Raw genomic sequence first — 21,181 nt, 5'->3', positions numbered from 1 at the left:
GAATTGCATGACATCCTGTCTTACTGTAATTTCAGGCCAGCTGCAGCAACGACAAAAAGGGTGCAGGACGGCCCAGAACATAGAAGGAAATACTACTGCAGACACAGCTCAAGGACTACGTCTTCCATCAATCGTCCCTGGAGATACCGTCCTGGTAAAGAATCATACGAGGAAAAGGTGGGACGAGCCAAGGTTTAACTGTCCCTTTACAGTGGAAGACTGCACTCCCGCTGCAGTGAAACTACAAGGAAAAAGAGCTTGGATCTCTTTTTGGATCTCTTTGGGTGACATCAAGCCATACATCAGAGAAGGGCCCCCTGCCTGCACCCCACCACAAAGAGACTAGGGACGACGTGGAAGAACCACAGCACGTGCAGACGCGATTCATGACGAGGCAGAAGGACACATGGCCGACAACAAGTAAAGACAAAGAACTTTTGTGCACAAGTTGTGGCTTCATTTTGGACATTCCTCTGAGCAAAATAGGGCATAAGGACATAAAAACGGACACTCTGTGCATCCTAGTTGCAGGATGAAGAAGGAAATTGCACTCATAAGCTACAACATAGTCTGTTGACTTTTAACTTTGGATTGAGGTACACTGAAGCCTTGATTAGAAAAGAATATGCCAAATTTTGATCGAGGACACATAAATTGGAAGAAATTACAGTATCCAGATTCTTTCCACACAGAGACCTTGTTCGGAATCACTTATGGTGTCCCACAGTAGCGACATCATTAGAGATGTGGTAACATATTTCGATCTAGTGCTAAGATCGTACCCATCACTGGTGGGGAGGCTCACCAGTATCACAGACTTTTTTCAAGATCCTGAAAACGAAAAGACTATAAGGAGGCTGCTTACTGTAATTGCCGAACAGTTCCTCCTACTTCCGGAATACAGCAAGGTAAAAGCAAATGTCCCAAATGGAGGAAGAAGCGAATAGGCTTATTAATGTACTGTTCTTTTGCCTAATTGAAGACTATCCAGATCTTGTCGGAAGAACTACAGACGTATTGACATTTCTTCGAGATCCAGCAAATACAGAATGTCTAAGTATAATCCTAAACGGAATTGTTATCCAAGTTGCTCTTCACGCACATCGAAATTGCAGAGACTGTTCACAGTAAGTGAGAGTCAACAGTCCCAAACTTCAGCAAAGGCAGGACAAATGTCCATGTCACCAGAAGACAGCAGATTGGTGAGAATTCTTTTCTTTCGCCTAATCAAGGATTTTCCAGAGCTTGAGGGGAGACCTGTCAATGTTGACGTCCTCACATTCATCAGAGACCCAGCTAATTCTACGCAGATGAGCATGCTCTTGCATGGTATTGTGATGCAAGTCGAAATTTCTAACCATCAACAGAACTATTTGAGAAGATTTTAAACTTTCTGCCGAGGGGCAGATCGAGAGCATAGTGCCAGGGATTTCATTTTTTGCATTTTTGTTACACAGACAAGGGTACAACATGTCTTCTTGAATGAAGCAGACCAGAGGCGTAGATTGGGAACTAATATATTTTGAACATGCACAGTAAAGATACTTGCTGAATTGTTGCTTGATTTTGACACTTCCCATAGCCCAGAAAGAGAACTGTGTCGTGAAATAATAGACAATCCAGTGTTCAGACAAAGGGGGACAATTGTTTCAGTACCTGCAGCTCACAAACAGAACCAACAGAATCCAGCGATAATATTGTTTAGAAGTTGTATTAAAAGTTAGCATATTTCAATGGATAATCGAGATGGGGATCCAGAGCAGCAATCTCGTCCTCCCTCAAGAATAGAAACGCCCGGACTTTACTGGAAGTAAATGCTGTAGATTGACCTATAGGGGTATTATGTATTTATGCATTATATTCATAATAGTTTTAATGTCACTGATGATCAGAACTGCATTTTTTATTGGTGCACAAAGCGTTCCAATCCCAGTGCACCCACCTAATATTGCACACATGAAGCCCACGAAGGCACACAGACCTTACATAGTCATTCCAGTCCCTAGGAGATCTGATAATGGAGTGAGTGAACTTGAGATGGATGTGATTAGCAATGACACACACACACACTTGTGGTAACAAGCAAATCAAAAAGCCAGAGACAGGGTCAGCAGAGTGTGAGTGATAAAAGGTTACTGACAACCACACATACGCAAACATTGAATGCCTACACGCCAGGCCTAGTGTCAATAACTGCATATCCACAATCCAAAGCATGGGAGAAGGAGAGACTGCCTACTATGAGAAGTTCCACTACAAGTGAGGTGAAAAGACAAATGGAAAATGATGAACTCCTGAAGAGACAAGAGGAGTCGGAGAATAAACCAACAGGGACAACATTAAAAAGTACACATGATCCAATGAAGGGGACGAGTACAAGTCCTACAATACAGACATATACTAGAGCAATGTCAGAGTGGATGATATGGGCATTTCTAACCAGAAGAAAAAAGATGCAAGAGGACAAGGAAAGAACTGCCAGACTTTTGTCTACTGAAATGGTACAGATGAGAAGACCTGCACCATGGACAATGATACCCGAGAATTCTCCAGCAAGAAGAAGCCATACAGATACATTCAGGGATGTAGTTATGTCGAACTACATGAGAACCTTGAGAATCAAGAGAAGCATACGAGGAGATGACAGTGAACTAAACGATTACTTGGACAGCACAGCTCATTTGGGAAACAACATCTGGTACCAGCACACAAAAGAAGTTGGAAGACGAAGTTCAGAAGGGGAATGTTTTGTTTGTGCACTCCTACCGTACAGCATGGGGAAGTCCAAGATCTTCATAGCTGTAGAAATTGATGTCCAGACAGCTCACTGTCTTTCACACGTAGCAATGTGCAAGACCAGAGGCCAGTTCATGGGTAGTGATGCCTCACTGAAATGGGCAACCGAAACAACCGATCCAAATGAAGACGATTATGTCCAGGATATAAAGACAAGAATCAATGGAAAAACGAAATACATTGTGATCAGATATGAGAAGCCTGGAGTTAAAGTAGTGGAAATTAGAAGAGAAGCAAATCAAAAAATTAACGTCCAAGGAAAAACTACAGAAGAGGCTCGAAGTTGGAAAAACAGAGGCCAAATGCAGATTTGGGGAACAGTGCTTTCACCAGACGGACGGGAGAAAGGAGTAGTAATTTGTAGTGCCTGGGTGGTCTTGTCATTACCAAGGCACCATTGACATAGTACAGAACAGATGCAAGCCATTATGGCCAAAGCTTGCAAAGCGGCTGACACGGGTCGAAGACAGAGGAGGACCCTTGCAGATAGTGCCACTAGAAAGCCCAAAATTCTGCTTCAGGAATAATGGCACTAGAAGGATGGGAGACAAGCAGAACTGTGGACGAGTTTTTGATGCTCCAGGAATGTTGCATGGAACTGCAGTAATTATGGATCATTATTGGGCATGTGGATCCAAAGCAAATATCAGACTGCTGGGAAACTGGGAAGGTATATGCACAATAATGAATGTCCACGTTCCAGCATTGGTGATTCCAAAGAGTGACCTCAAAATTGACAGTTTCCCGAAAGCAGATGCTCACCTAAGAAAGAAGAGATCTGTGGAACTGCTGAATCGAATGGAGAGAGAGAATTACTTTTCTGCCAAATAGAAGAAGCTTTTCATGCAATCCCATATGAAGACAAGCTATTCAGCCTCACTTCATCAGTGTTCACGACAATTTTCATGCCAAGATTTCAAGTTGGAGCAAATGCTAAATGGTTGCAGAAAACCAGATGGGAGTGACTGCAGATCATCAGCACAACCATAAAGGGATTCAACACAATCAAAGAAGAGTTAAGAGTAGTCCGACTAATGACTCTACAGAACAGATATGTACTTGACATGATCACAGCTATGGATGGAGGTGTTTGTGCAAAAATTGGAGAATCATGTTGCACATTTATACCATCTCACGATGAAGAAAATGGAACTCTAATGGAGGCCATATGTATGCTGACGAAACTACAGAATCAAATGATTGATGAAACTGACAAAGTAGACGACGATAGTTGGTTTGGATCACTATTCTCATGGGTTCCACAATGGGTGGCAGATGCATTCCAGTTCTTAGGAGCCCTGCTATTACTAGGATTCTGTGTTATCAAGATAATAATATCTCAGTACCAGAAAACTGCAAAAAAAGCCAGAGGGATGAAGATCATGATTGATGTCGCGCCAGGGTGGAAGCCCAAAGACCTGACGGATGAGGAAATAAGAGACTTTGTCAAGGCAAGCATTCATGCACCAGAAGGAACAAAGTTTCTATATCCCAGGAAGCATAGAAATTATGTGGGAAGATGGGTTTACTGCAGCCCAAATGGACAGTGTCAACTGATAACGTGGAACAAGGACAAACACGTGAGAACAGCAGGAAGTTTAAAAGGAGTAATAAAGATATGGACCCCAAGGAGACATTTCTTCAGACCATCATGTATAGACCCAGAAGATGAAGAAAGAATGGACCCAGGCAATGAAGTGAAGGTGAATACAGAGGAACCAAAGAAGATGGATCCAAAGAAAGAGGTGAAAGTGGTCGATGAATCGCCCAATGGGGGGAGTGTAGAGGAGGTTCCAAATGCAGCCTGCACTCCAACCGTCCATTTTAAAGTACCAGAAATGTTCACTACGCAATATGTGACGTATGATGAGCAAATAAACCAGCAGAAAGCCGCAGTGGGGCTCCGTCCAGTACCTAGCAGAACAACAGCACCTATTGAAGTACCAATACCAAGGAAACCATGGACAGTAAGGTACCCATTGAGAAAACCATATCAACAAATGAATTGAAATGAAGATCGTCTAAGCACAGTCCCTGAAGAAACCAAAAAGGTTTTAATGGAAGACGAATGGTGACAACACGAGAACCCCGACTGACTCACATATAGAAGAAATGACGACCAGAGAATGACATGAAGAGACGATAAGTGCCATGGGCTAGGGATGTTGTGAACCCAAAGTGAAAGGACAATGTCAAATGTAAGAAGCTTAAGCCATGAGCATGATGAAGAAATTCAACCAGTTTACGCATGTACATATGCTTGGAACCGCAAGAAAGCTAAGAAAATCGTGCAGCTTGCTATGCTTAGTAGAAAGATATTGCGGCAAGTGCCACCTATACATATCTAACTCGAAGGAAGCATGTTATGTAAGTACATTTCCACTTTGCACAAGAAGCAGAATTAGCCAAAGGTTACTAAAGGCCACACAAGGAAAGCTTCATATTTAGCAAAGTCGGGAATAAGCGGCAGAAACAAAACGCAGCAGAGGCAACTCATGCCAGAAAAGGCCAAGGTCATATCAGTAGAATAGACGAACAGTAGCTACAATTAATTGAAGCGAAGAACAGAATATCCTGCTCGGAAAGGTAAAGATAAGAAAACAAAGGCAGGTGGTGGGTGAAACGAAAATCAAATACACGAATTACATGAAGAAGAGGCAAATTCACGGTGTCTGAATCACATGACCAGCCGAGCAAGCAGAAGTGAGACTTTCACACCTACGCATGGCAGCAGGCCAGGCGAAGATATCAGAACTTTTCCAGACAGGAGATGCAGTCTCGAGGCCAACCACAATGAAATAATTGACACATGGCCACTAAAGTGATGATTGATTGTAACAATAATTGGAGGAAGGCTGGGGGATCTAAGGGGCACTCTGCAACTGGCCAACCATTCTGCATGCTGCTAAGCAAAGTGGAAAAGTATGAGTGGGGTTGATGCCAACCGAATCACAATGGACCAAGTAATCTAGAGTCCTATAGTAAGTAGAACCAATAGGGCATCATACTTTTAGTGATGTCTAGAGGAGCCATTTTGAAGGACAGCTTAGATGCCCCACCTGATAGTGTTTACCCAATCCCTTTACTCCGTTACCATATAAAGATATAGTACCTATATTAAAGTTACCTTTCCTGAACCATTAGAAGTTTATGTCAACTTTTAAGTCTTACACGTCAATGATAACAAGTTTTCAGTATAAATGTTATGTTTCTTATCAAGTTTGTTGGAGTTGTGAAGCGAGAGAGAAGATCACGCATACACTGATATTCATGAGACTCCCCATTTTTTGTACTTGTCATTAAACGGACTCCCTTAGCCAAACCGTCGAGTTGTCATTATTGATTTGGTGTTAGAGTATTAATCTGCACCCCCATCCATCTCAAGGGTGCCCCTATCTTGTCAGTCACCTCTTCTCCTTCTTTCATCTCTGACTGTCTGTCAGACATCCAGGAGTGGTGTGCCGCCAATGATCTCTGCCTTAATGCCAGTAAAAACGAGATTATCCTCATTGGCACACCTGCACCCTTCTTTCCTGTCACTCTCTGGTTGGCCTCTCTTGGCCCTCTTCCTGCTCCCACCTGTGAGGCTAAAAACCTTGGGGTCATCTTCGACTCCACACTTTCCTTCTCTCCTCACATCTCTGACATCTCTAAGAAGTCACACTACCAACTGCACCTCCTCAGAGGTATTCTTCCTTTCCTCTTCTTACCCCAGATGCTCACTGTGTCCACAGCTCTGGTTCTCTCTAGGCTGGACTACTGCAACAGCCTCTTTCTAAATCTGCCTGCCTCTACTCTCCGCCCTCTGCAACTCATCCAAAACCAGGAATCACATCTCTCCAGGACTGAAATCTCTGCACTGGCTCCCAGTGGCGGCAAGGATTAAGTTCTAAACACTGCATAGTCTGCAAGGCCTACAGGGGCCTGGGACCTCAATAACTTTAACTCTCTCTTCCTAAATATCTTCCTTCTCAAGCTCTTTGCTCATCCACCTCCAACTCCCGCAGGGTTTGTCGCTTCTCCAAGCAGTGAGTTTGTGGTAGATCTCTTTCTTCTGTTGGGGCCTCCCTCTGGAGCAGCCTCCCTGCTTCTCTGAAACTTGAGGAAAACCATCTCCGGTTCCGGAAGCACCTCAAGACCTTCCTCTTTGCTACTGCTTTCTCTCCTCCTCTCCCCTGCTGATCTCCTGGCTGAATCTGAAACTGCACTGGTTTACCTGGCTACCCTCTGATCTCAGGCCCAGGTCCCCTCCCCACCAGTTGCACACCTGCACACCCCCCCTGGCAACCCTTGCACTTGGGGACTGTTTCTGTATCCCTACAGCCCCTACTTGCACTTGACACCTGATGTCTGCACTTGCACTTGCCACCAGCTGGCTGCACTTCTATTTATTCTATTTATTTTTCTATATTTATTTTACTGTTATCCTATGTACTGCACTGCCGCATCTCCTTCCCTCCTCCCTGCACTTTTCCTTTTCCCCTCTCCCCTGCACTTGCGCAATCTCAATATCACCTGCCCTAGTAGGATCGCTGTCTCTGTCTTCCCTCTGTTTCTTCTCCCTTGCCTCGTCGCACCTTGAAACACTTGGGTATAGGCGTGTTATAAATGCCATATATCATATCATAGCCAGCTTCTATGTTGACTTGGTCTACCTTGCGTTTCAGCATCTGTACATGTATTGAACGGTTGATTTTCTGCAACACTTCGTGCACGTGTAATTTTCTTCTTTGTATTTAAAAGTTCACTTGATTCTTTACTTCATCAGTAATTTCCCTAGGAGCTGTACATCCTCTTCAGTCAGTATCTCGGGATGTTGTACAAACCTTTTGTGACATCACTAGGTTCTTTTCTTTGCTCTTTCTCATATTCCTTCAGGGAGTTCCTCCCTTAGGTTGTCATCACTTCGGGGATACGTTTGGTAAGGTTGTCTCACCGGGTAGTTTCTCTCGAACACACGCTGCAGTATTGGCACAACTGCTGGTGTCAAACACGGCACAGTCTCAGGTCTCCAACATATGGGAGGAAGGGCGGCGGGGTCCCTTCAGCGTCATGCAGCTGCTCCTCTACACTGGGCTCAATTCACCAGTGGATGAAATAGTGTGTTGGCCATTGCGCAGTCGGTCTGAGCTAACAGACCCAACAGCCGGTCTTGCGTTCCGGCAGAGTCTGCTTTGCTGAATGGAGTGTACTCACTTGCTAGAGCCACGTCTGCGCTCTACACGTACGTTCGTTGTGGGTTCTTTGTGGTTCCCTCCCTTCTCAACTGCTTAATCTGCTTTGTACTCCACTCCAGAGCATACCTGCCTAACCTCTGGGTTTAGTCCGGAGACTCAGGGTTTTTACACTCTTCTATGGGTCCGCGGGGAAGAGCGTGGAGTCTGTGGGTTTTCCACGACAGGTAGAGTTGCTGTAGCTTCAATCATGCCTCCATCCGATTGGCTACAAATGGCTACTGCTGGTAGCCAATCGGGTGGAGACATAGGTGGAAACAAAGTGACTAAACTTGCTTTCTCGCTTAGACTCTTCATTATTTGTATGGTACTCCATTAATACTGGTGCATGCACTTTTCGTGTGATTGACTTGAATCGAGCATTGAGTCAATGAATGGCCATTTTTTAGAGCAATGGGTGTTCAGTTTCCCTCCTGTGTCAAACCTGCCTGGTTATCCCAAAACCTCAGGGGCTATCCGGTGGCTCCTCCATCAACTGGCCAATCACTCACCCCTCTCAATTTCTCAACTGCTCAAAAGTATATTATTTAATAGACGCACTCGATACCTTTCAGTAAAAACAACCTTCACAACCCACTCCAATATGGATGCTGAAAACGCTGCCTCTTTCTCAAACCAGAAAAGTCTCTGACCAGTTACTTTTGCTTGTCATTTTTCCCCAAGACTCTGACTTCCCCCAAGTCATCTCCCCGACTGCATCGTCTCGGCCCTATAAGCCTTCAGTCTTGGTGTTAACTTTGACAGCAAACTCAATTAATTAGCCTATATCATATCAGACTATAAGCAACTACTAGATATCCCCAAAGTCTGTCCTCACTTTACATACTTAACACCCAAAACTCCCATCAGGACCTTATGCCTAATAATCAAGTGCTATACAAAAGTGTCTGCAAAGGTCCCTCGTTTTCAACTCCTCTACAAAGTTTTCAATTTCACCACTGGCTCCCTCTGCACTCCCTTGATACTGACAGCCAACCCTTTGCGCCCCACCCCACCCGCTTTGAACCCCACCCCACCTCCATGGGAACTAAACCAGCTAACTCACTATCTATCATCTTCAAATGAACCAATGGTATTGCCCTCCCTGATCTAGTTTAATCGATTCCCAATTACAACCTGAAACCCTGCCGCAGAGATCATACAACTTCTACCATCTAAATTTCCCTAAATGATCTTGTGCCAGCTCCCAATTAGGGTATTTCTTTCTAATGGCTCCTTCCAATTAACACTGCCAAACCCTCAACATCAGATCTACACTTCCTGCCGCATAGTCTAAGATTCTAATAATTTCCTGCAGTTATTTTTTGCTCAAAAAGAAGCTAAACCTTCATTTCCTCTGACTTGGAGGTTACTCTGCTGACAACCTGCTTGATTAAGGCAATCATGCATTAAGCCCATACCCCTCAAAATAGGCAAAGAGAGCCGTTTAAAGTCTTTTTTTTCACAGTTGTTAGTGTCAACCTCATATATGTCTTTTCTCCAACTACTGCTTGTTCTTTTGGGATCTATGTGTCGGCACCAAATCCCTATCCCAGGATCCACAACCTACCAAATCCTTATCTCCGAATCCACATCCCACCAAATCCCTATCCCTGAAAACACATCACACCAAATCCCTATGTCCGAATCCCTATCCCACCTAATCCCTATCCCTGCATCCACACCTCACCAAATCCCTGTCCCCGAATCCACTTCCCACCAAATACCTATCCCTGAATCCGCATCCCACCAAATCCCTATACCCGAATCCATATCCCACCTAATCCCTATCCCTGCATCCACACCTCACCAAATCCCTGTCCCCGATTCCACTTCCCACCAAATACCTATCCCTGAATCCGCATCCCACCAAATCCCTATCCCCAAATGCACATCCCACCAAGTTCCTACCCTGAAACCACATCCCAGCAAATGCTTGTCCCTGGATCCACATCCCACCAAATCTTTACCCCTGAAACCACATCCCACCAAATCCCTATCCCCAAACCCACATCCCACCAAATCCTTATACCTTAATCCACATTTCACAAAATCCATATCCACAAATCCACATCACACCAAATCCCTATCCCAGAATCCACATCCCACCAAATCTCTATCCCAGAATCCACATCCCACCAAATCCCTATACCTCGAATCCACATCCCATAAAATCCCTATCCTGAATCAGCATCCCATCAAATCCCCATCCATTAATCCACATCCCATCAAATACCTATCCCGAATCAGCATCCTATCAAATCCCCATCCATGAATCCAAATCCCATCAAATCCCCATCTATGAATCCACACCCCACCAAATCCCTATCACTGAATCCACACCCCACCAAATCCCTATCCCTGAATCCACACCCCACCAAATCCCTATTCGCTACATCCAGAATCCAGACCACACAGACCCACTTACTCCCAACCAGGAGAACATATGCTAGAATCACAGAAAAATTTGAGAACCCATTGCCTAATGCACAAGCCAACTACAGGGCTATACCGAACGCTAGTAAGGGACCTAGAAACCACTTTTGCGACCATGACTGCCATCATTGGACGTGTGATTCCAACCATTCAAGCTGCACACCCGTGCACTAAAGGAAATCTCATGTAATGAGCCATAACCTAAATGTACTTGCAAAATATTCTTGTTGTAGAAAAAAACTGCTTACATAGGAACATATTAATTTTGGCAGACAATCACTTGTGAAACTTTGATCAATGTATGTTGCTACCATCTTAACAGAGGGTACCAATCATAACTAAGGATTAAGGGAACTAATAACATGCAAAAATGATTTTCACAATGAAACTAACCCACGACTGCTTGTGACTCCTAAGAGGAGTTTCTGAATGTATTACTACGTGTTCCAAAGTTGCCTATGCATAATGTTACGCCTTAACAAAGCAAAACATTAGCACGTGCCACCATCAGGTTAAAGTTAGTTCAGAAACAACTTGCACAAAGTAGTATCATATAGCAAATCAATAAACAATGTGTTTCATATAAACAATTATGACCAAAGGTTTATGTTCTGTGGTGCAGAACATGACTAACACAAACATGTTTCTCTACCTTGACGGATTAGGGGCATTTCAGTCATAGTTAGGATCTTACAGCCAACAGATTTATGTTACACACACAGTAAACACCTACTTCACATAACGTATAAAGGCAGACAGACATACACAATTCCCCATTACCTGTACTTCTGAATCCACACCCCACCAAATCCTGATCCACTAATCCACATCCAACCAAATCCCTATCCCTGAATCCACATCCCAACAAAATCCCTATCCCTGAATCCACATCCCATCAAATCCCTATCCCTGAATACACATCCCAACAAAATCCCTATCCCCGAATACGCATCCCACCAAATCCCTATCTCTGAATCCACATTGCATGAAATCCCTATCCCTGAATCCACATCCCACCAAATCCCTATCCCTGAATCCACATCGCATCAAATCCCTATCCCTGAATCCACATCCCAACAAAATCCCTATCCCCGAATCCGCATCCCACTAAATCCCTATCCCTGAATCCACATCCCATCAAATCCCTATCCCTGAATACACATCCCAACAAAATCCCGATCCCCGAATCCGCATCCCACCAAATCCCTATCCCTGAATCCACATTGCATCAAATCCCTATCCCTGAATCCACATCCCAACAAAATCCCTATCCCCGAATCTGCATCCCACCAAATCCCTATCCCTGAATCCACATCGCATCAAATCCCTATCCCTGAATCCACATTGCATCAAATCCCTATCCCTGAATCCGCATCCCACCAAATCCCTATCCATGAATCCACATCCCATCAAATCCCCATCCCTGAATCCACATCGCATCAAATCCCTATCCCTGAATCCACATCCCATCAAATCCCTATCCCTGAATCCACATTGCATCAAATCCCTATCCCTGAATCCACATCCCATCAAATCCCTATCCCTGAATCCACATCCCACCAAATCCTTATCCCTAAATCCACATTTCACCAAATCCCTATCCCTGTAGCCACATCCCACCAAATCCCTATCCCTAAATCCACATCCCACCAAATCCCTATTGCCAAATCCACATCCAACCAAATCCCTATCCCAGAATCCAAATCCCACCACATCCCTTTCCCCGAATCCAAATCCATCAAAAAATTCATATCTCCTAATCCACATCCCACAAAATCCCAATCCCATAATCAACATCCCATCAAATCCTTATCCCCGGATCCACATCCCATCAAATCCCTATTCCGGAATCCACGTCCCATCAAATCACTATCCCAGAATCCACATCCTATCAAATCCCTATCCATGAATCCACATCCCATCAAATACTTATCCCCGGATCCACATCCCATCAAATCCTTATCCCGAATCCACATCCCATTAAATCCCTTATACTGAATCCCTCTCCCACCTTGTGTGCCACTTAATCACTCCCACTGAATACACCTTCTGTCCCCCCTCATGCATCTTCACTATTACTCAATGAGGGTTTCAACCCCCAGACACACTGTTCTCTGCCCCCAAGCATCGAGCCCCATCCCCCTGCCCATCCCTACCAAATCACCTGCTGCCTGCTTCACATGCCCCTTTCATCCCTAATGGGGGCTTCTACCCCATCCTCTCCTACCCCTTCTCTCTGTGTCCCTCATGCCACTTAACACCACCCCATAATCTTTGCATCTCCCCTTCGTTGCCACACCCCTATGCCCCATCTCTCTCTGCACAGTGAACAATGGTAATGGAAAATGAGCACTCTTCGATGGCCCAGTGTTTGCAGTGCAGATAACCCGGCGGGCCAGGGTTTTGCCATGTCCCATTCAGCCGGGATGGATTAAATGGGTAAAACCTTCTTATGTACGTATGTTGCGATCTGTCTTACATGGTGTACAAGGAAACAGCAATACACATACACATCATGGATTCTCTGGGTGGAGCCTGCATGGAGTCAACAGATACACTGCATGATGTGAATGGATGGAATTTCATGGGGTCATCTAATAGACACTGCATGATGTCAATGGATGGGCACTGCATAGGGTCACTGGATGGGCACTGCATGATGTCAATGGATGGGTGATATATGGGGGTCACTCAATGGGCACTGCACATGGTCACTGGATGGATAACATATGGGGGCCGCTCAATGGGCACTACATACGGTCACTAGATGGGTGATATATTGGTGTCACCCAATTATCACTGCATATGGTCGCTGGATGGGTAACATATGGGGATCACTCAATAGGCACTGCATAGGGTCACTAGATGGGTAATATATGGGTGTCACCCAATGGGCACTGCATAGGGTCAATGTATGAATAACATACGGGGGTCACTCAATGGGCACTGCATAGGGTCACTGGATGGGTAGTATTTGGGGTCACTCAATGGGCTCTGCATAGGGTCACTGGATGGGTAATTTATGGGGGCCACTCAATGGGCACTGCATAGGGTCACTAGATGGGTAATATATGGGTGTCACCCAATGGGCACTGCATAGGGTCAATGTATGAATAACATACGGGGGGTCACTCAATGGGCACTGCATAGGGTTACTGGATGGGTAGTATTTGGGGTCACTCAATGGGCACTGCATAGGGTCACTGGATGGGTAATTTATGGGGGCCACTCAATGGGCACTGCATAGGGTCAATATATGGGTAAAATATGGGGGTCACTCAATGTGCACTGCATAGGGTCACTGGATGTGTAATATGTGGGGGTCACTCAATGGGCACTAAATAGGGTCACTGGATGGGTAATATATCAGGGTCACTCAATGGGCACTGCATAGGGTCACTGGATGGGTAACATATGGGGGTCACTCAATGGGCACTGCATAGGGTCACTGGATGGGTAATATATGGGGGTTAGTCAGTGGGCACTGCATAGGGTCACTGGATGGGTAATATATGGGCGTCACTCAATGGGCACTGCATAGGGTCACTAGATGGGTAATATATGGGGCTTAGTCAGTGGGCACTTCATTGGGTCACTGGATGGGTTATATATGGGGTCACTCAATGGGCACTGCATAGGGTCACTGGATGGGTAATGTATGGGGGCCACTCAATGGGCACTGCATAGGGTCACTGGATGTGTAATATATGGGGGTCACTCAATGGGCACTAAATAGGGTCACTGGATGGGTAATATATCAGGGTCACTCAATGGGCACTGCATAGGGTCACTGGATGGGTAACATATGGGGGTCACTCAATGGGCACTGCATAGGGTCACTGGATGGGTAATATATGGGGGTTAGTCAGTGGGCACTGCATAGGGTCACTGAATGGGTAATATATGGGGGTCACTCAATGGGCACTGCATAGGGTCACTAGATGGGTAATATATGGGGCTTAGTCAGTGGGCACTGCATTGGGTCACTGGATGGGTTATATATTGGGGTAACTCAATGGGCACTGCATAGGGTCACTGGATGGGTAATGTATGGGGGCAACTTAATAGGCACTGCATAGGGTCACTGGATGGATACTGCATGGGGTCAGCAGATGGAGTCTGCATGGGGTCATCAGAAACACTGCATAATGTCAATAGAGGGCCACTGCATGGGGTTAACGGCTAAACACTGCTTGATGCCAATTGAAGGACAGTGCATGGGGTTGCTGAAAGAGGAATGTAGGGTGGTCACTCAATGGACAGCACATGTGGTCACTGGATGGACAATATACAGGGGCATCCGAGAGACACTGCATGGTGTAAATGGATGGACACTAACTGGGGTCACTGGATGGGTGATATATGGGGGTCACTCATTGGGCACTGCATAAGGTCACTTATTGGGTAAAATATGGGGGTCACTCAATGGGCACTGCATAGGGTTGCTGGATGGGTAATATTTGGAGTCACTCAATGGGCACTGCATAGGGTCACTGGATGGGTAATGTATGGGGGTCACTCAATGGGCACTGCATAGGGTTGTTGGATGGGTAATATTTGGGGTCACTCAATGGGCACTGCATAGGGTCACTGGATGGGTATTGTATGGGGGTCACTCAATGGGCACTGCATAGGGTCAATGTATGGGTAATATATGGGGTCACTCAATAGGCACTGCATAGGGTCACTGGATGGGTAATGTATGGGTGTCACCCAATGGACACTGCATAGGGTCAATGTATGGGTAATATATGGGGTTCACTCAATGGGCACTGCATAGGGTCACTGGATGGGTAATATATGGGGATCACTAAATGGGCACTGCTTAGGGTCACTGGATGGGTAATATATGGGGGTCACTCAATGGGCACAGCATAGGGTCACTGGATGGGTAATATATGGGGGTCACTCAATGGGCACTGCATAGGGTCACTGGATGGGTAATATATGGGGGTCACTCAAGGGGCACTGCATAGGGTCACTGGATGGGTGATATATGGGGGTCACTCAATGTGCACTGCATATCGTCACTGGATGGGTAATATATGGGGGTCACTCAATGGGCACTGCATAGGGTCACTGGATGGGTAATATATGGGGGTAACTCAATGGACACTGCCTAGGGTCAGTGGATGGATTCTGCATGGGGTCATCAGAAACACTGCATGACATCAATAGAGGGGCACTGCATGGGGTTAACGGCTAAACACTGCTTGATGCCAATGGATGGACAGTGCCTCGGGTTGCTGAAAGAGTAAAGTAGGGCGGTCGCTCAATGGACAGTGCATGTAGTCACTGGATGGACAATATACGGGGTCATCCGATAGACACTGCATGGTGTTAATGGATGGACACTAACTGGGGTCACTGGATGGACACTGCCTGGGGTCACTGGGTGGACACTGCCTGGGGTCACTGTACTGATAATCAATGGGCACTTAAGCTTGAGGGCCACATCCAAGGCCCTCAGTTTTCCGATTGCATTGCAGAATAAGGTGCACGCAGTAGCAATCGCTGGGAACCTCTTAGCACCACTGATGTCAATGAATTATAGTCACTCCCTCTTCCACACTGACACATTGTGTGCTCTTCTGTTCAGGGGGTCTTGGGCCCTGCTCTCTGGAGTCTGTATGCTTTGAAGTGGCCCCAGGGTATTGTCAGGGGCTATATAAATACACGTATCTCACATATAAACCTTTTTAATATTTTTCAAATAATGTGTCACGTGCAAAGTAAGTGAGCACCCCAGTACCAAGGACTCGCAGCACCCCAACACCAAGGACCCACAGGACTCCAATACCAAGGACCCGCAGCACCCCAATACCAAGAAGGACCCAGCGGATCCCTCGTCTCACCTCACATGGACCTTTTTGCTTACCTATTCGCCCAGGTGGGCAGTTGGTGCATACCACCTCTCCGGAAGTGGGCATCACAGCACAGGAAGACCCACCAGGGCAAGGGCAGGGCTGGCAGTCATCGACTCCTCCTTGGTGAGGGCTGCCATAGAAGCCATCAGTGCAGAACTCGCAGGAAGGCCCCTCGGTGTGGTGCAGGCAGTGACAGACACCTGGGTGGAGAAAGCAGAGCTATTAACTGCACTGACTCTTGAGTGCATGTGCGCATGCGCGTTATAAAGAGCCAACCTAGCTGGAAGCAATGCAGCGCTGTACAAGGGGGATGCACTCAGGAGGGTACAAGTAGGGACAGGGGATGCAGAGCAGCTGCGATGGGTAGGGTAGCAAAGGAGGGGTGGATCACGGGGGGGGGGGAACTGTGGGGGGAAGGACTGAGTGGAGAGACCAGTGATGAGCGAAACACTTGGGTACATGATACATCATTATGTAGATGCACAGGCACATGGCTATCCTCATGCATAGATCCATATATAGGTGCCACCCGGCATAGCTAGACTGGTTCAACCACACATAGACAACTCATGCATGGATGCACTCATACATATATCTCTACCTAGGTACAACCATACATGGAGGAACTCATGCATAGGTACACTCACACTTATCTCCATATATAGGTGCGCCCACACTCAGACACCACCCTGCATAGCTAGAGCGGTTCAACCACACATAGATACATCATATGTAGGTGCACTCATACCTAGATCTGTACAGAGGTGCACCCACACCCAGATACCCGTTCACGGAGCTGCACAAGGCATAGATACAGCATTTGTAGATGCATAGAGCTGTATGTAGGTACATTAGTACATAGATCCCCTCCCCCCAAGCCTCCTTCCTGAGGGTGCTGAGCTCTGGATGTCGGTGGCGTGCGACCACTGGAGCAGGATACTTTAGAGAAAGTGATGAAGTAGAATGCAATGACTACTGGGCAAACTCAAAGAACTTAAATACCCCATACTGTGGGTGACTGAAAATCCCCCAAGCATCGCCGGGAGGGGCCTTGGACTTGTAAGACTGTTGACATCCCAGGAACTTTCATTTGCTTTGGTTTTGTTGGATCTTAATGAGAAGAACTTTCTTTTGGTCTGTTGGTCGTGCAACTAAGGAGAAGTTATCCTGCTGTTTTGCCATAAGTGGTGCCGTTATGTGTTACGCAGAAGAAACCCGTGTGAACCACAGGCTCTGGTGTACCAATCTCATCCACTCCCACTCGGCTTCGTACACTAGTTGGTGAGGCTGGAAGAGTGTAGGGCCATGTCCAGGTAACCTCCATGAGGTGACTGGGTGCAGTGTTTTGGCAGCCAATGAGGAGCTCCATAAGGTGACTGTGTACAATGTCTTGGCAGCCAGTGAGGAGCTCCATGAGGTGACTGTGTACAATGTCTTGGCAGCCAGTGAGGAGCTCCATGAGGTGACTGTGTACAATGTCTTGGCAGCCAGTGAGGAGCTCCATGAGGTGACTGGGTGCAATGTTTTGGCAGCCAGTGAGGAGCTCCATAAGGTGACTGTGTACAATGTCTTGGCAGCCAGTGAGGAGCTCCATGAGGTGACTGTGTACAATGTCTTGGCAGCCAATGAGGAGCTCCACGAGGTGACTGTGTACAATGTCTTGGCAGCTAGTGAGGAGCTCCATGAGGTGACTGTGTACAATGTCTTGGCAGCCAACGAGGAGCTCCATGAGGTGACTGGGTGCAATGTTTTGGCAGCCAGTGAGGAGCTCCATAAGGTGACTGTGTACAATGTCTTGGCAGCCAATGAGGAGCTCCATGAGGTGACTGGGTGCAATGTTTTGGCAGCCAGTGAGGAGCTCCATAAGGTGACTGTGTACAATGTCTTGGCAGCCAGTGAGGAGCTCCATGAGGTGACTGTGTACAGTATCTTGGCAGCCAGTGAGGAGCTCCATGAGGTGACTGGGTGCAATGTTTTGCTTGGTTTTGCTTGGTTCTTGACATCTGGGGCTGAAGATGGGTCACGTGGGTTGGCCTTCGGCTCTTTGAAGTTTCATACGTGTGTTGTCTAGGCACCAAGTTAGTGGCCACTGCAATGATCCACTTAGGATGTGACCACATCCAGGGTGAGTGCACTTTTTGGGGAGGATGAAGTGGGGAGGTGACTCTTGGAAGGATCTGTGGTCGAATGGGTTCATGGAAACTGCATCTGGTTGAGGTATGAATGAGACACCACCTAAGGGTCGGACTAGGACAAGAAATAGGCCCGGTCACCCTAAGAAAAGTGGCCCACCCCTCGCCTCAAAAAAGTGGCCCACCAGAAGTGATGTCATTTGAGCCCACCCCAAAGTGACATCCCGGAAGCGATGAAACACGACCTTTCACCCCTTGACAAAACAGGAAGTGGCATCAAATAGCATTGTTCCTAAGTACACTAAATTACTGTAAATCCAAGCAGACGTCCAAGGCCAAATGATAATATGTTATTGTATAGCACTTACGCTTAAGCTGTTTTTATAGAACAAATATGCATACAATATCCCCCAACCTGTGTTGGTACTCATTTATTGACCTAAGAAGGATGAAAGGCTTTTTGAAAAAAAAGAAAAAACATTTGGAAAAAAATATTTTATTTTCTATTTTTTTTTCTTCTAAACCGGCCCAGGCATGGCCAGAAACCGGCCCCCATACCCAGGGACGATTTCGGCCCAGCCACGGGCCAAAAGGCCAAGGGGCCAATCCGACCCTGACCACGTTGCATACTTATTCAACAGGCTTGTGAAATGGGTGCCCTGGGCAATGAATATGGCCAAGTGAAAGGTACAGCTGAGAGACACCGAGGGATTATGCAGCAAATCCCAGTTTTCTGATCCACCCCGTTTCACCCATTGACGGCCTGGGATAAGTAGATTCCGGGGCCTTGGCTCCGGGAGCACGGAGCGTCCATGATCAATACACTGAGCACATGAGTGCGGAGCGTCCATGATGAGTGCCGAGCGTCCATGATCAAATACACTGAGCACATGAGTGCGGAGCATCCACGATCAATACACTGAGCACAGGAGTGCGGAGCGTCCATGATCAAATACACTGAGCACATGAGTGCGGAGCGTCCATGATCAAATGCACTGAGCACATGAGAGCGGAGCGTCCATGATGAGTGCCGAGCGTCCATGATCAAATACACTGAGCACATGAGTGCGGAGCGTCCACGATCAATACACTGAGCACATGAGTGCGGAGCGTCCACGATCAATACACTGAGCACATGAGTGCAGAGCGTCCATGGTCAAATACACTGAGCACATGAGTGCAGAGCGTCCATGATCAAATACACTAAGCACATGAGTGCGGAGCGTCCATGATGAGTGCCGAGCGTCCATGATCAAATACACTGAGCACATGAGTGCGGAGCGTCCACGATCAATACACTGGGCACATGAGTGCGGAGCGTCCACGATCAATACACTGAGCACATGAGTGCAGAGCATCCATGATCAAATACACTGAGCACATGAGTGCGGAGCGTCCATGATGAGTGCCGAGCGTCCATGATCAAATACACTGAGCACATGAGTGCGGAGTGTCCACGATCAATACACTGAGCACATGAGTGCAGAGCGTCCACGATCAATACGCTGAGCACATGAGTGCAGAGCGTCCACGATCAATACACTGAGCACATGAGTGCAGAGCGTCCATGATCAATACACTGAGCACATGAGTGCAGAGCGTCCATGATCAAATACACTGAGCACATGAGTGCGGAGTGTCCACGATCAATACACTGAGCACATGAGTGCAGAGCGTCCACGATCAATACACTGAGCACATGAGTGCAGAGCGTCCATGATCAATACACTGAGCACATGAGTGCGGAGAGTCCACGATCAATACACTGAGCACATGAGTGCAGAGCGTCCACGATCAATACACTGAGCACATGAGTGCGGAGAGTCCACGATCAATACACTGAGCACATGAGTGCAGAGCGTCCATGATCAAATACACTAAGCACATGAGTGCGGAGCGTCCATGATGAGTGCCGAGCGTCCACGATCAATACACTGAGCACATGAGTGCGGAGCATCCATGATCAATGCACTGAGCACATGAGTGCGGAGCGTCCACGATCAATACACTGAGCACATGAGTGCGGAGCGTCCACGATCAATACACTGAGCACATGAGTGCGGAGCGTCCATGATCAATGCACTGAGGCAAAGACCTTGAGGGCACATGTTATGTTATTTGGATTTGTACGTCACACCGCTGCCATTTCCATGGTCTCCAGGGTCACTGGAGGACCTGGACGAGAAGGAGGGTTAGTGGGGGAAAGGGGAATGAAATGCGCGATAGGTTTGCTGTTGTGTTGATGTGTGCAGTTTGGAAGTACCCCCAGCTCTGCTTGCATGTCTGTTTCTAGATGTCATGTGACATGAGCACATAGGCTTTTGTGTCCAGAGGGCAACCTTGAGTGCCCGTGGCGCAAGGATCCACTGGCTGAGAATATGATTTGTACATTATGGCAACCTCACGGACGGAGGGGGTGCCCTTGGGTGGCATCTCAGTTCTTGTGCCCTTCGGATAAGGTACTTGAGAGGGTATGTCCTGAGGTACATTAAAGTGGGCTGGTATCTTTGGCAGTGGCCAGCGGCTGGTCCTGGGGGACAGTTGAGGGACACAGGGAGGAGTGGAGGACATAGGGAGCATGCAGCGCTGGGCATCACGTAGGCAGTGGGTGAACCAAGTTTGCATTCTAGAGAGGCCAGAGTCCTGGTGCAAAGGAACACTGGGCACAGTTTGACTGCAAATCTACCTGCAAAAAAGGACCATGCAGTAATTATGAATGTATATGTATGTATATGTA

At 46.8% G+C, this 21,181-nt stretch overlaps 1 protein-coding gene across 1 annotated transcript in view; it reads right to left on the bottom strand.

Annotated features, from left to right (window-relative positions):
- Positions 1–21,181, bottom strand: part of LAMC3 (laminin subunit gamma 3) — a 1,037,231-nt gene that overhangs the window by 415,338 nt on the left and 600,712 nt on the right. Inside the window, exon 13 of the mRNA XM_069609277.1 lies at positions 16,324–16,512. Coding sequence (XP_069465378.1) covers positions 16,324–16,512 — 189 coding nt within the window. The remainder of the gene's footprint in view (positions 1–16,323; positions 16,513–21,181) is intronic.

Source organism: Ambystoma mexicanum, chromosome 8, assembly GCF_040938575.1.
Source record: "Ambystoma mexicanum isolate Mex_15411 chromosome 8, UKY_AmexF1_1, whole genome shotgun sequence".
Lineage (NCBI taxonomy): Eukaryota > Metazoa > Chordata > Amphibia > Caudata > Ambystomatidae > Ambystoma > Ambystoma mexicanum.
This window is presented reverse-complemented; position numbering and strand designations above follow the sequence as displayed.